This window comes from Panulirus ornatus, chromosome 10, assembly GCF_036320965.1.
Source record: "Panulirus ornatus isolate Po-2019 chromosome 10, ASM3632096v1, whole genome shotgun sequence".
In the NCBI taxonomy this organism is placed as follows: domain Eukaryota; kingdom Metazoa; phylum Arthropoda; class Malacostraca; order Decapoda; family Palinuridae; genus Panulirus; species Panulirus ornatus.
The window spans coordinates 14,927,811-14,945,496 of record NC_092233.1 but is presented as its reverse complement, the minus strand read 5'-3'; the positions used below and the strand labels follow the sequence as shown (position 1 = coordinate 14,945,496).

Below are 17,686 nucleotides of genomic sequence, written 5' to 3'. Positions count from 1 at the left end.
TACAGAACATCTGAACACTTTCGTTCATAGATTGGTGTGGCATGGTTCCAAAAGGACTATGCTGAGGCAAGCAGGCAGCCAGTACACATTTTGTTTTATTTCTGAGAGGTATATACCACAAATAATACTTATAATAATACTTTTAAGGAAATAATTTACACTACATATGCAGGTACGCCACCAATTTTCCGGCAACTGAAGGTTTGGAACCTCCTTTAATCTGAACAAAATTACGTGAGGGACCTTGAAAGTACCGTGGTCACCAGACTAGTTTACTGGGCAGCCACAGATGGCATTGTGTGAAGGGTGCGCTTATTCACATTCGTTACACTGTACTTGTTAGTAGTGATACCACAATTCTGTGAGATTCTTAGCATATTTTGCTTCAATTTAGCCCTAGCTATGGCTTTGAAGACATATGAGAGTGTCAGTCATGGTGTCAAACGTAAACACCAGCCTATATCAATCCAAGATAAAGTAGAACTGTTGAAAAAATAGACCGTGGTGTTTTGGTGTGTAAACTGTGTGACATCTACAGTACTTGTTCATCAACTGCTTATGATATAAAGAAGCAAAGGGAGAAAATATTGAAATTCTATGCAGACAACGATCCCAAGAAGCAAATGACGATTAGAAAAACTACGAAAGATTGTAAGAGTACTGAGCACGATCGAGTGATGATGTAATATAGTTTTGACAGCGTCGGAGTGATGGAGTGGACTTGTCAGGTAGCATGATAATGAACCAGGCTTAGTTGTTCCATAAAGAACATAAATTACAACATGAGCATGACTATAGTGAAGGATGGCTTCAAAGATTCAAGAAGCGTCATGGAATTTTCACGAATAAAGTGTGCAGAGAAAAGCAGTCTGCAAACCATGAAGGAGCTGCTGAGTATGTGGACGAATTTGTGAAACTCGTAGCTGACAAGCACCTCAGTCCTGAACAGGTGTATTATGCAGATGAAACTGCATTATTCTGGCGATGCACACCTAGGAAAACACTAACAACAGAAGACGAAGATCCCACAGGATTCAAACAATTTAAGGACAGACTTATCATCTTAGGGTGCTCAATCACTTAATTTTTTTTTTATCTAAATTTCTAGCAGTCCATGGTATACTTTAAACACATGGGAGATGTATTATTAGTGGGTTAGAGGTGTGTTGATGAATCATATTACGTGACCATAATTGGTCCAGCAAAATGGTTAATCCGGCAACGTGTTGGAACCAAGAGTGCCGGAAAATCGGTGGTGCACCTGTACCAATCATACTAAACACAAGTGCTTTGTATGTGACTTAACCTACTACTTCACACAATGAAAAATGAAAAAAATTGAACAAATGATGATCTTATCACATACTCAGTAGTACTAATAATCATCTGATCACCATAATATAAAAAATATACTATAGCAATTACTTCTTTATTCTAAAACCAACTAAAATTTCATTAGTTGTTTTTTTACTTGGGGATGGAGAGCGTTAGCTTGCATAATATACCCATCATATGATGATATACAGTAAAACCTGTTATCTGTAAATCAAGCTAACAAAATGTTGAAAACAATGTATTTCAAAAATTGAAAAATTAAAAAAGATACTTAAAAAATACTTCACTGTGTGCACACTGCATTGCAGCTATTAGTGTATTAATCATCCAGTGTTCTGTGGGACTGTTAATTGTTTACCCTCTCCCTGTGCTTTCTGACGCTGTGATGGGTACCCATCTTACACATTTGTGTATATTGTGCACCCTGGATTACTACTGTGAATAATGGCCCCTTTCATGCGTTGTCAACAATTACCTTACAGCTCCTCAAAGCCATCTAAATCTCGTATGAAGCAAAAAGGAACATTCTAAGCCTCAAAGAGATGGAGATGCGCAGGAAGCTGGCTAAGGGCAAGTCTAAGGGAGCACTTATGAAGGACTTCCATGTCATTTGCTTCACTGTTAACAAATATTCATGTTTCCTCTCAGTACAATATCTACGAACATATAAAATGTTCTGGAAGGAGGTAAATAAAGTGCGTAAGACAAGGGAGCAAATGGGAACTTCAGTGAAGGGTGCAAATGGGGAGGTGATAACAAGTAGTGGTGATGTGAGGAGATGGAGTGAGTATTTTGAAGGTTTGTTGAATGTGTTTGATGATAGAGTGGCAGATATAGGGTGCTTTGGTCGAGGTGGTGTGCAAAGTGAGAGGGTTAGGGAAAATGATTTGGTAAACAGAGAAGAGGTAGTAAAAGCTTTGCGGAAGATTAAAGCTGGCAAGGCAGCAGGTTTGGATGGTACTGCAGTGGAATTTATTAAAAAAGGGGGTGACTGTATTATTGACTGGTTGGTAAGGTTATTCAATGTATGTATGACTCATGGTGAGGTGCCTGAGGATTGGCGGAATGCGTGCATAGTGCCATTGTACAAAGGCAAAGGGGATAAGAGTGAGTGCTCAAATTACAGAGGTATAAGTTTGTTGAGTATTCCTGGTAAATTATATGGGAGGGTATTGATTGAGAGGGTGAAGGCATGTACAGAGCATCTGATTGGGGAAGAGCAGTGTGGTTTCAGAAGTGGTAGAGGAAGTGTGGATCAGGTGTTTGCTTTGAAGAATGTATGTGAGAAATACTTAGAAAAGCAAATGGATTTGTATGTAGCATTTATGGATCTGGAGAAGGCATATGATAGAGTTGATAGAGATGTTGTGTGGAAGGTATTAAGAATGTATGGTGTGGGAGGCAAGTTGTTAGAAGCAGTGAAAAGTTTTTATCGAGGATGTAAGGCATGTGTACGTGTAGGAAGAGAGGAAAGTGATTGGTTCTCAGTGAATGTGGGTTTGTGGCAGGGGTGTGTGCTGTCTCCATGGTTGTTTAATTTGTTTATGGATGGGGTAGTTAGGGAGGTGAATGCAAGAGTTTTGGAAAGAGGGGCAAGTATGCTGTCTGTTCTGGATGAGAGAGCTTGGGAAGTGAGTCAGTTGTTGTTCGCTGATGATACAGCGCTGGTGGCTGATTCATGTAAGAAACTGCAGAAGCTGGTGACTGAGTTTGGTTAAGTGTGTGAAAGAAGAAAGTTAAGAGCAAATGTGAATAAGAGCAAGGTTATTAGGTACAGTAGGGTTGAGGGTCAAGTCAATTGGGAGGTAAATTTGAATGGAGAAAAACTGGAGGAAGTAAAGTGTTTTAGATATCTGGGAGTGGATCTGGCAGCGGATGGAACCATGGAAGCAGAAGTGAATCATAGGGTGGGGGAGGGGCAAAAATTCTGGGAGCCTTGAAGAATGTTTGGAAGTCGAGAACATCATCTCGGAAGGCAAAAATGGGTATGTTTGAAGGAATAGTGGTTCCAACAATGTTGTATGGTTGCGAGGTGTGGGCTATGGATAGAGTTGTGCGCAGGAGGGTGGATGTGCTGGAAATGAGATGTTTGAGGACAATATGTGGTGTGAGGTTGTTTGATCGAGTAAGTAATGTAAGGGTAAGAGAGATGTGTGGAAATAAAAAGAGTGTGGTTGAGAGAGCAGAAGAGTGTGTTTTGAAATGGTTTGGTCACATGGAGAGAATGAGTGAGGAAAGATAGACCAAGAGGATATATGTGTCAGAGGTGGAGGGAACGAGGAGAAGTGGGAGACCAAATTGGAGGTGGAAAGATGGAGTGAAAAAGATTTTGAGTGATCGGGGCCTGAACATGCAGGAGGGTGAAAGGCATGCAAGGAATAGAGTGAATTGGAACGATGTGGTATACCGGGGTCGACATGCTGTCAATGGATTGAACCAGGGCATGTGAAGCGTCTAGGGTAAACCATGGAAAGTTGTGTGGGGCCTGGATGTGGAAAGGGAGCTGTGGTTTCGGTGCATTGTTACATGACAGCTAGAGACTGAGTGTGAACGAATGGGGCCTTTGGTGTCTCTTCTTAGCGCTACCTCGCACACATGAGGGGGGAGGGGGTTGTCATTCCATGTGTGGTGAGGTGGCGATGGGAACAAATAAAGGCAGACAGTATGAATTATGTACATGTGTATATATGTATATGTCTGTGTGTGTATATACATGTGTACATTGAGATGTATAGGTATGTATATTTGCACGTGTGGACGTGTATGTATATACATGTGTATGTGGGTGGGTTGGGCCATTCTTTCGTCTGTTTCCTTGCGCTACCTCGCTAACGCGGGAGACAGCGACAAAGCAAAATAATAATAAAATATATATATATATATATATATATATATATATATATATATATACATAGATATTCTTTTTTATGTTGGCCGAGATGGCATGGGGGTGAAAAAGTGTGGTAGGGGAGGCTTGCAAAGTGAGGCATGAGATAATCTTGTACAGCCTCATGCAGCAACTGTCTATGATCATCATCTTTCATGCAATGGTGCTTAACACTGGAATACAGAGCTTCCTCCTTTCTCCTTAAAGCTTCTGATAAAAATAGCTTTTCCTTGTTGTGGAAATACCTAAATTTGCACAAATATTTGTTCTGTCAATACTTCATCAAAAGAAGTCAAAGATCGGGCGACATATCACTTAATAGCAGCTGACATCTTCCTACGATATTGGCAGTTTAGAGACTCAGTAACATAAAACTGCAGAAATATCCCCTTTTCATGATGACATATGGGCTGGGTTCAACAACAGTCCAGGTAATAAAGGTATTTCTGACCCTGATGGTGTTAGGTGACCTAGGACTGACTTTTTCATGAGGACTAACTATTCTAATCCTTAACTGTACAAACGATCCAAAGGGAAACTCTCTTGTGCAAAAGTAAATAAATCAGAAAAAATTTTTTCCCGTACAGAACATCTGAACACTTTCGTTCATAGATTGGTGTGGCATGGTTCCAAAAGGACTATGCTGAGGCAAGCAGGCAGCCAGTACACATTTTGTTTTATTTCTGAGAGGTATATACCACAAATAATACTTATAATAATACTTTTAAGGAAATAATTTACACTACATATGCAGGTACGCCACCAATTTTCCGGCAACTGAAGGTTTGGAACCTCCTTTAATCTGAACAAAATTACGTGAGGGACCTTGAAAGTACCGTGGTCACCAGACTAGTTTACTGGGCAGCCACAGATGGCATTGTGTGAAGGGTGCGCTTATTCACATTCGTTACACTGTACTTGTTAGTAGTGATACCACAATTCTGTGAGATTCTTAGCATATTTTGCTTCAATTTAGCCCTAGCTATGGCTTTGAAGACATATGAGAGTGTCAGTCATGGTGTCAAACGTAAACACCAGCCTATATCAATCCAAGATAAAGTAGAACTGTTGAAAAAATAGACCGTGGTGTTTTGGTGTGTAAACTGTGTGACATCTACAGTACTTGTTCATCAACTGCTTATGATATAAAGAAGCAAAGGGAGAAAATATTGAAATTCTATGCAGACAACGATCCCAAGAAGCAAATGACGATTAGAAAAACTACGAAAGATTGTAAGAGTACTGAGCACGATCGAGTGATGATGTAATATAGTTTTGACAGCGTCGGAGTGATGGAGTGGACTTGTCAGGTAGCATGATAATGAACCAGGCTTAGTTGTTCCATAAAGAACATAAATTACAACATGAGCATGACTATAGTGAAGGATGGCTTCAAAGATTCAAGAAGCGTCATGGAATTTTCACGAATAAAGTGTGCAGAGAAAAGCAGTCTGCAAACCATGAAGGAGCTGCTGAGTATGTGGACGAATTTGTGAAACTCGTAGCTGACAAGCACCTCAGTCCTGAACAGGTGTATTATGCAGATGAAACTGCATTATTCTGGCGATGCACACCTAGGAAAACACTAACAACAGAAGACGAAGATCCCACAGGATTCAAACAATTTAAGGACAGACTTATCATCTTAGGGTGCTCAATCACTTAATTTTTTTTTTATCTAAATTTCTAGCAGTCCATGGTATACTTTAAACACATGGGAGATGTATTATTAGTGGGTTAGAGGTGTGTTGATGAATCATATTACGTGACCATAATTGGTCCAGCAAAATGGTTAATCCGGCAACGTGTTGGAACCAAGAGTGCCGGAAAATCGGTGGTGCACCTGTACCAATCATACTAAACACAAGTGCTTTGTATGTGACTTAACCTACTACTTCACACAATGAAAAATGAAAAAAATTGAACAAATGATGATCTTATCACATACTCAGTAGTACTAATAATCATCTGATCACCATAATATAAAAAATATACTATAGCAATTACTTCTTTATTCTAAAACCAACTAAAATTTCATTAGTTGTTTTTTTACTTGGGGATGGAGAGCGTTAGCTTGCATAATATACCCATCATATGATGATATACAGTAAAACCTGTTATCTGTAAATCAAGCTAACAAAATGTTGAAAACAATGTATTTCAAAAATTGAAAAATTAAAAAAGATACTTAAAAAATACTTCACTGTGTGCACACTGCATTGCAGCTATTAGTGTATTAATCATCCAGTGTTCTGTGGGACTGTTAATTGTTTACCCTCTCCCTGTGCTTTCTGACGCTGTGATGGGTACCCATCTTACACATTTGTGTATATTGTGCACCCTGGATTACTACTGTGAATAATGGCCCCTTTCATGCGTTGTCAACAATTACCTTACAGCTCCTCAAAGCCATCTAAATCTCGTATGAAGCAAAAAGGAACATTCTAAGCCTCAAAGAGATGGAGATGCGCAGGAAGCTGGCTAAGGGCAAGTCTAAGGGAGCACTTATGAAGGACTTCCATGTCATTTGCTTCACTGTTAACAAATATTCATGTTTCCTCTCAGTACAATATCTACGAACATATAAAATGTTCTGGAAGGAGGTAAATAAAGTGCGTAAGACAAGGGAGCAAATGGGAACTTCAGTGAAGGGTGCAAATGGGGAGGTGATAACAAGTAGTGGTGATGTGAGGAGATGGAGTGAGTATTTTGAAGGTTTGTTGAATGTGTTTGATGATAGAGTGGCAGATATAGGGTGCTTTGGTCGAGGTGGTGTGCAAAGTGAGAGGGTTAGGGAAAATGATTTGGTAAACAGAGAAGAGGTAGTAAAAGCTTTGCGGAAGATTAAAGCTGGCAAGGCAGCAGGTTTGGATGGTACTGCAGTGGAATTTATTAAAAAAGGGGGTGACTGTATTATTGACTGGTTGGTAAGGTTATTCAATGTATGTATGACTCATGGTGAGGTGCCTGAGGATTGGCGGAATGCGTGCATAGTGCCATTGTACAAAGGCAAAGGGGATAAGAGTGAGTGCTCAAATTACAGAGGTATAAGTTTGTTGAGTATTCCTGGTAAATTATATGGGAGGGTATTGATTGAGAGGGTGAAGGCATGTACAGAGCATCTGATTGGGGAAGAGCAGTGTGGTTTCAGAAGTGGTAGAGGAAGTGTGGATCAGGTGTTTGCTTTGAAGAATGTATGTGAGAAATACTTAGAAAAGCAAATGGATTTGTATGTAGCATTTATGGATCTGGAGAAGGCATATGATAGAGTTGATAGAGATGTTGTGTGGAAGGTATTAAGAATGTATGGTGTGGGAGGCAAGTTGTTAGAAGCAGTGAAAAGTTTTTATCAAGAATGTAAGGCATGTGTACGTGTAGGAAGAGAGGAAAGTGATTGGTTCTCAGTGAATGTAGGTTTGCGGCAGGGGTGTGTGATGTCTCCATGGTTGTTTAATCTGTTTATGGATGGGGTTGTTAGGGAGGTGAATGCAAGAGTTTTGGAAAGAGGGGCAAGTATGAAGTCTGTTGGGGATGAGAGAGCTTGGGAAGTGAGTCAGTTGTTGTTCGCTGATGATACAGCGCTGGTGGCTGATTCATGTGAGAAACTGCAGAAGCTGGTGACTGAGTTTGGTAAAGTGTGTGAAAGAAGAAAGGTAAGAGTAAATGTGAATAAGAGCAAGGTTATGAGGTACAGTAGGGTTGAGGGTGAAGTCAATTGGGAGGTAAGTTTGAATGGAGAAAAACTGGAGGAAGTAAAGTGTTTTAGATAAGTAAAGTGTTTTAGATATCTGGGAGTGGATCTGGCAGCGGATGGAACCATGGAAGCGGAAGTGGATCATAGGGTGGGGGAGGGGACGAAAATTCTGGGAGCCTTGAAGAATGTGTGGAAGTCGAGAACATTATCTCGGAAAGCAAAAATGGGTATGTTTGAAGGAATACTGGTTCCAACAATGTGGTATGGTTGCGAGGTGTGGGCTATGGATAGAGTTGTGTGCAGGAGGATGGATGTGCTGGAAATGAGATGTTTGAGGACAATGTGTGGTGTGAGGTGGTTTGATTGAGTAAGTAACGTAAGGGTAAGAGAGATGTGTGGAAATAAAAAGAGCGTGGTTGAGAGAGCAGAAGAGGGTGTTTTGAAATGGTTTGGGCACATGGAGAGAATGAGTGAGGAAAGATTGGCCAAGAGGATATATGTGTCGGAGGTGGAGGGAACGAGGAGAAGTGGGAGACCAAATTGAAGGTGGAAAGATGGAGTGAAAAAGATTTTGTGTGATCGAGGCCTGAACATGCAGGAGGGTGAAAGGAGGGCAAGGAATAGAGTGAACTGGATCGATGTGGTATACCGGGGTTGACGTGCTGTCAGTGGATTGAATCAGGGCATGTGAAGCGTCTGGGGTAAACCATGGAAAGCTGTGTAGGTATGTATATTTGCGTGTGTGGACGTATGTATATACATGTGTATGGGGGTGGGTTGGGCCATTTCTTTCGTCTGTTTCCTTGCGCTACCTCGCAAACGCGGGAGACAGCGACAAAAAAAAAAAAAAAATTTAAAATATCACAATTTCTGAATTATTTGATATATCAAAAACCCTTGAATAACAAAAAATTGTGTTATCCAGAATGCTGATTCCAAAAACATTTCTGATAATGGAGGTTTTACTGAACATGGGAGGCAGGAATGTGATACTTTTCCACCAAGGGTGAATCAAACATTAGCTGGGAATTCAACTAAGGGTGGAAACCTTTAAATCATCAGCTGATGATAATTGCAGTGAACCAAGCAGCATCAACTGATGATTATAGCAGTTTAAGGCTTAAAGACTGTACTAACTGCAAGAGAAACGAGAGGGAAAGTCATACTTCAATTCAGGTGTGTTTCTTTTCTTGTGCTGACTTAAACTGACCATTTTTATTATTCTAAGTGGAGCACATAACTAATTTAAATATCTTTCAGATAAACAAATTAATTCACACACAAAACTGAGAAACTGTAGTTATAAGTATGGTTGTGCTTAAATTTATCTGCACCATTTGGCTCAATCACAACATACAAGAAAGCCTCTAGTCACATAACATTAAGGGTGAAGCCATCAATATTGTCACAAACAACCAATGCAGCAGGCAGGAAGCTACTTCAAGCAAGGGCTTAATGAAGGCAACGGAGAGCAGGAATTCTTGGGTCATCATTAAAGCTCCACCAATGAAAGTACCACAATTTCTCATTGTTAGAGTAGGTTGATGCTCTCCACTGCCCTTACATCAGAAGAGCAATCAGTCCAGTGAAGCATCCTGGTGCCTAAAAACAGTCACCAACAAACACAGAAGGCAAGGTATGCTCTACAAGGTTGGTAAGTGTCAACAGGAATCTGTTCTAATACAGAATATGGGCTGGTAAAGACAAGTGAAATACTACCAATAACTAACCGAGGCTGAAAAGAAATAAACCTGGGTACCTGTATGTGCAAAAGTGGTTACAATATTATTAATTGTCATACTACATTCAGCAAAAGGTGAAGTATATACTAGTGTTTGATGCCACTTGCCTATGTGCACTCCCAAAGACTTTGGGCACTTGATAAGTAAAGGTTCCTTCAATTAAGCCCACAAGCTTAGCGCCGACAAGAAAAAATTATAAAGAATTTCTAAGGGCTTAAGCAGCTGAAAAAGAGAGATGAAAACATTATTCTTCTGCTTACATGTTTGTTCTCTATCAATACCTGGATGACCGCATTCTCGCCAGGCATGTAGACCATGTTGTGCTTGGGTCTCTTACGGCCCACGTAGTTGACCACAACAAACTCCAGTAGCGATACGTAGATAAAGAACATGCACACGCTGTCCCAGACGTTCATGGCACTCAAGTTGGAGACGACAGGCAGAGTAGAGCGGAAACTGTTGGAGGTGGTGAAGAAGTTAAGCATGGTAGTGACGCCAATCATGACCCGGGCTGGTACAGCATTCCACTCTAGCCAGAAGGTGATGAAGGAGCTTGTCACCAGGATGATGCCCGGGAAGAAGACGGTGCTAAAGTAGAAGGCATCATCTCGGCTGAACTCAAGATCCACTCTGAGGCAGCTGTAGTTTCCTACGATGCCGTGGTTGGTGTGGTGGTGATGGTGGGAGCAGGCAGGCGTGTTTGTGGACAAGAGGTGAGCCAGGGTGGTCGTCGCGGTGTCGAGGGAGTGTGAGGGAAGAAAAGAAATTTAAGAGTCAGAGTTGCAGGATAACCTAGGATTCGAAATAGGAAACTTCAGGAATTATAATTAATGAAATATACAGGAACAAGGGTTCTATTTCACATCTCACATCCAATGAGGAGCAATTCATGATTCACAACTAATGACATTGACCATTCCCAACCACACCGCAAGAAAAGCAATCCATCTCACCCAAACAATTTACTACTACTCTGTCAACCCTCTACCATCAACACTAAAACAAACACTCAAAACATGCTACTGTGCTGCTGCTGCTACTATTACCATTACCATCCTACCTAAACCATGATCACCATTTTATCTGCAGCACCCAAACAACATTACAAATGCCTACACTAATCAAAGACTAAGCCCATTACCCAGCCTAAACTGCCTCATCATTACCAATACCAGTACCTTCATTACTTAGTCTAAAATAAGCCCATTGCCATCACTACCACTATCATCCTGTGAAAATCAACTCATCACTATCACACCACTTTGCTATCATCATTACTATCCTACCCACCCTTCCTTCCTACCACCAAAAGCACCCCATCCCAACTAGATAACCAATTCAACTCCCTTGTCCCCTATATTACCAACCTTCCTAAACTCACTGCAAAGGTATTATTCCTTGTATAGTTAAGCACACACTCACAAAAAGAAAGTGTGCTGATTTGACTTCTATAGTTAAATCTTTCTGGCCTTAACAAAAATATTTTCTACAACTTTTCTCCTATTCTTCTATCTGATCATTCTACAGCCAACTCTCTGACTGATAAAGCCACACTTTTAGGTACCTTATTCTCCTCTAACTCTACTCTGAATGACTCTGTATCTAGTCCCTTCCAACCACCTATGCCCCCTACTATAGTTTCCTTGTAAAAGGTCCTCCAAGTACTCTCCTAGCAACAAGTAGGCATGGCATAACTGGTTGTGTTTTACAGGAGAGTGCCTCTGAACTAGCTCAGACCCTTATTCACCCATTTCATTTCTGTCTTAAATCCCAAACTTTTCCTTCTTCCTGGAAGCATGCCTTGGTGCTACCCATCTTTAAGAAAGGAGACATATTCCCTCCAACTTATGTCCTATTGCTATCACTTCTGCAATCTCTAAATTTTCTGAAACACCTAATTTCCATTTTTTTAAGCTCTTAGAATCCCATTCACTTCATTCAGATTATCAGTACACCTTTTGCTGTGCAAAGTCTACTGGTGATCTCTGCTAATGTGACTTGTGTCTGGTCTTTCTCTATCAGAAATTTTGGTAATTCTTTTGTCATGAGCCTCAACATCTTCAAAGCACTTGAGAGACTGTCCCTCCTTCTTCTGGCTTCCAAGTTTCTCCTTGTTCTCAGATGCACTTTTAACCTACTCTCTAGCTGGTCCATTCTGGTAGTCACTGGTAAAGTGACTTCTTCTTATCCTTGGTGTTTTTTACAGCTGTCCTATTACCTATTCTCTTCTCTCTAGTAATAATCTTCTTTCTTCAAGTTCTGACCCTATTCAAACTTAAGCTAACAATTCCAATCTTTGTACTTCAGCTTACTTTCCTTTCCCCTCTCACTCAGTTCTTAATTCTTTTTCTAATGCTAATCATATATCTCTTTATTCAGACTTATACAGCATTTCAGAATGGGGAAACAGCAACCAAAGAGTAATCATAAACCTTCCAGTTATCACTTCTCTTCAATCATCCACTTCCATTTGCCATAATGCTGCATCCTTCTTTTTCTACAGGCATCATTTCAATCCCTGCTCTTATATAATGTATGTGTGTATCCTTGCTACCTTGGCCTGGGCCCATAGGCCTGGCTGCTGCATCCTATACATTTCATGTGGAGACCAGCCTCTAAGAATGACCATTATGATATCTCTTCCTTTCCTCAAACACGAGAGCTGTGTTATCTTCCTTTTCTCATCTTCCCTTCTTCCTTCAGCCTTTTCATTTTTACAAGTCAGGCCTACAAACTTATTATGATAAATCTTTATCTTTTTCTTTTGGTCAAGAGAGACATAATTAAGCACAAGTATCTGCTCACACCATGTTGGTTACAAAAATATAAAAAGAAAATAATGCCATCATCATTACGCCATCCATATTTCCATAATACTAATTCCACCTCTTGCCCACCATCACCATGACCATACTGCAGGGCCTGAACTAGTACATCATGCCATCACCTGTTGCATCATTACAAACCAACTCAAAAAGACCAACTGACAAAACTAACCTGCTTACACCCCTGTACTACCTCACTCATAACACAGGAAGGCAGCATCACAATTTTTCCCACACTATTACCACATCATCACAATCGTCCTGCTCATTCCTCTTCAACAGCACCACCAATCTGGTCTAGGCCACACTACTCAACCAATTAACCTACATATGATCCCCTATCACTACCACTAAGCCCATACTAAACTACCAGTACTATTGCTGTGCCTAGAGCATCTTAAAAAACATTACTGCAACTAAGTGCTCAACACAAACACATCTAAACTACCAAACCAACATGACCACAAGCCCACCATCCTGACCACTCTACTCCACCATCACCACTACACATCTACAGTAAACTTCTCATCTAATATATATATATATATATATATATATATATATATATATATATATATATATATATATATATATATATATATATATAATATAAAAAGGCTCATAAATATACAAGGAAAAAGCATAGTCATAACAGCTTCACACAAAAATACATATAATACACATAATGAGAGCTAAAAGATTAAAGATGTAAATTCTGGATACAATCGGAAATTATATGGGGTCACCAATTGGTTGGGAGAAGTGTTATACCCGTATCTAAAGTCATTTACTTCTGGCACAACTTCAATGATTTCAAGAAATATTCCTTTGAAAAAAATTGTAGGCATTTCTATCACTAAAAATGTGCTGTTCAGACAAGTAAATCTAAGGAGAGAAAAAAAATAAAAGCTCTAGTCAGACTCTCTGACAATGGCTAATAAGAATGTAAGGTTTCCATGGTAATGGGTACAAAAGTTCAGACCTACATGTAAAAGTGTGGCTAATGTTGTTTGTACGATGGATTTCCGTGTTCTAAGGAGACAAAGGTTCCTGAAGAACACTCGTACAATAATCTCTTTGATATGCTTCATAAAGTTATTCATGGAAACTTAAAAATTCTCACAACACTAAAAGTCTTATTAAGAGAACTTTTCCCTTTCTGTCATATGATGATACAGATATCACAAGGCTTTTTACAATATACTCACCAATATTTTCTTTATATGACAGGCTTTTCAAAACAGCATATATATATAAATAAAATACTAACACACTGGAGTATATCATACGATAGACAGATTCATGTTTACTGTACTACTGAATTCAATGCAGTAGAATTCACGTCCAAACATACAGTATTCGTAGTAGTCTTAAAATATGCGACTAATATCGCATGTATAGGCATGTATATTTGCGTGTGTGGATGTGTATGTATATACATGTGTATGTGGGTCGGTTGGGCCATTTCTTTCGTCTGTTTCCTTGCGCTACCTCGCAAACGCGGGAGAAAGCGACAAAGCAAAATAATAATAATAACAATATATATATATATATATATTATATTCATTTTATTTATCTATTTTGCTTTGTCGCTGTCTCCCACGTTAGCGAGGTAGCACAAGGACACAGATGAAAGAAATGGCCCAACCCACCCACATACACATGTATATACATACACGTCCACACAAGCAAACATACATGCCTATACATCTCAACGTATACATATGTAAACACACACAGACATATACACATATACACATGTACATAATTCATACTGTCAGCCTTTATTCATTACCATCGCCACCCCGCCACACATGAAATAACAACCCCCTCCCCCCTAAATGTGCGCGAGGTAGCGCTAAGAAAAGACAACACAGGCCACATTTGTTCACTCAGTCTCAAGCTGTCATGTAATAATGCACCAAAACCACAGCTCCCTTTCCACATCCAGGCCCCACAGAACTTTCCATGGTTTACCCCAGACGCTTCACATGCCCTAGTTCAATCTATTAAAAGCACGTCAACCCCGGTATACCACATCGTTCCAATTCACTCTATTCCCTGCACGCCTTTCACCATCCTGCATGTTCAGGCCCCGATCACTAAAAATCTTTTCCACTCCATCTTTCCACCTCCAATTTGGTCTCACACTTCTCCTTGTTCCCTCCACCTCTGACACATATATCCTCTTGGTCAATCTTTCCTCACTCATTCTCTCAATGTGACCAAACCATTTCAAAACACCCTCTTCTGCTCTCTCAACCACACTCTTTTTATTACCACACATCTCTCTTACCCTTACATTACTTACTCCATCAAACCATCTCACACCACATGTTGTCCTCAAACATCTCATTTCCAGCACATCCACCCTCCTGCGCACAACTCTATCCATAGCCCACACCTCGCAACCATACAACATTGTTGGAACCACTATTCCTTCAAACATACCCATTTTTGCTTTCCGAGATAATGTTCTCGACTTCTACACATTCTTCAACGCTTCCAGAATTTTCGCCCCCTCCCCCACCCTATGATTCACTTTCACTTCCATAGTTCCATTCGCTGCCAGATCCACTCCCAGATATCTAAAACACTTTACTTCCTCCAGTTTTTCTCCATTCAAACTTACCTTCCAATTGACTTGCCCTCAACCCTACTGTACCTAATAACCTTGCTCTTATTCACATTTACTCTTAACTTTCTTCTTTCACACACTTTACCAAACTCAGTCACCAGCTTCTGCAGTTTCTCACATGAATCAGCCACCAGCGCTGTATCATCAGCGAACAACAACTGACTCACTTCCCAAGCTCTCTCATCCACAACAGACTTCATACTTGCCCCTCTTTCCAAAACTCTTGCATTCACCTCCCTAACAACCCCATCCATATACAAATTAAACAACCATGGAGACATCACACACCCTGCCGCAAACCTACATTCACTGAGAACCAATCACTTTCCTCTCTTCCTACACGTACACATGCCTTACATCCTCGATAAAAACTTTTCACTGCTTCTAACAACTTGCCTCCCACACCATATATTCTTAATACCTTCCACAGAGCATCTCTATCAACTATATCATATGCCTTCTCCAGATCCATAAATGCTACATACAAATCCATTTGCTTTTCTAAGTATTTCTCACATACATTCTTCAAAGCAAACACCTGATCCACACATCCTCTACCACTTCTGAAACCACACTGCTTTTCCCCAATCTGATGTTCTGTACATGCCTTCACCCTCTCAATCAATACCCTCCCATATAATTTACCAGGAATACTCAACAAACTTATACCTCTGTAATTTGAGCACTCACTCTTATCCCCTTTGCCTTTGTACAATGGCACTATGCACACATTCCGCCAATCCTCAGGCACCTCACCATGAGTCATACATACATTAAATATCCTTACCAACCAGTCAACAATACAGTCACCCCCTTTTTTAATAAATTCCACTGCAATACCATCCAAACCTGCTGCCTTGCTGGCTTTCATCTTCCGCAGAGCTTTTACTACCTCTTCTCTGTTTACCAAATCATTTTCCCTAACCCTCTCACTTTGCACACCACCTCGACCAAAACACCCTATATCTGACACTCTATCATCAAACACATTCAACAAACCTTCAAAATTCTCACTCCATCTCCTTCTCACATCACCACTACTTGTTATCACCTCCCCATTTGCGCCCTTCACTGAAGTTCCCATTTGCTCCTTTGTCTTACGCACTTTATTTACCTCCTTCCAGAACATCTTTTTATTCTCCCTAAAATTTAATGATACTCTCTCACCACAACTCTCATTTGCCCTCTTTTTCACCTCTTGCACCTTTCTCTTGACCTACTGTCTTTCTTTTATACATCTCCCACTCAATTGCATGTTTTCCCTGCAAAAATCGTCCAAATGCCTCTCTCTTCTCTTTCACTAATAATCTTACTTCTTCATCCCACCACTCACTACCCTTTCTAATCAACCCACCTCCCACTCTTCTCATGCCACAAGCATCTTTTGCGCAACCCATCACTGATTCCCTAAATACATCCCATTCCTCCCCCACTCCCCTTACTTCCATTGTTCTCACCTTTTTCCATTCTGTACTCAGTCTCTCCTGGTACTTCCTCACACAAGTGTTTGGGCACATGGAGAGAATGAGTGAGGAAAGATTGACCAAGAGGATATATGTGTCGGAGGTGGAGGGAACGAGAAGTGGGAGACCAAATTGGAGGTGGAAAGATGGAGTGAAAAAGATTTTGAGTGATCGGGGCCTGAACATGCAGGAGGGTGAAAGGAGGGCAAGGAATAGAGTAAATTGGATCTATGTGGTATACCGCGGTTGACGTGCTGTCAGTGGATTGAATCAGGGCATGTGAAGTGTCTGGGGTAAACCATGGAAAGTTGTGTGGGGCCTGGATGTGGAAAGGGAGCTGTGGTTTCGGGCATTATTGCGTGGCAGCTAGAGACTGAGTGTGAACAGATGGCGCCTTTGTTGTCTTTTCCTAGTGCTACCTCGCACACATGAGGGGGGAGGGGGAAGGTATTCCATGTGTGACGAGGTGGCGATGGGAATGAATAGGGGCAGACAGTGTGAATTGTGTGCATGGGTATACATGTATCTGTCTGTGTATGTATATATATGTGTACATTGAGATGTATAGGTATGTACATTTGCGTGTGTGGATGTGTGTGTGTATACATTGTGTATGGGGGTGGGTTGGGCCATTTCTTTCATCTGTTTCCTTGCGCTACCTCGCAAACGCGGGAGACAGCGACAAAGAAAAATAAAAAAAAAATAAATAATAATAAAACTCCTAGAATTTAAGAATAAGTTGGAATAGAACTGCTAGTAATAACATCTAAATATCTTATATCAATATGCATTCATAATGTACATCTTCAGAAACTCTATACAAACCAATACATTAAGCTGGTGTGATTAAAATATCCTTTCAAAATCACCATACAAATATATTGTTACTACACATCAAAAGTTCTCACCAAGTTCTATTGATCTATCTATCTATATCTCCGACACCTGTTCCATTCCAACTGGAACTCCTTCAAAGGGGAGGCTGCAGCAACAGAGTCTCCATAACTACCGAACTCAAGTGCTGCTTCTTAACTTTTAGTGCCTCATCCTTAACAGGCCACTAGAAGAGGGCAAGTTTAGTGCAGTGGTTGCAGAGGCTCCT

General features: G+C 40.5%; 1 protein-coding gene across 1 annotated transcript in view; it reads right to left on the bottom strand.

Moving 5' to 3' along the window:
* pHCl-1 (pH-sensitive chloride channel 1) overlaps positions 1–17,686 on the bottom strand; it is a 1,177,139-nt gene that overhangs the window by 540,727 nt on the left and 618,726 nt on the right. Inside the window, exon 9 of the mRNA XM_071665549.1 lies at positions 9,940–10,307. Within this exon, the coding sequence (XP_071521650.1) occupies positions 9,940–10,307 (368 nt within the window). The remainder of the gene's footprint in view (positions 1–9,939; positions 10,308–17,686) is intronic.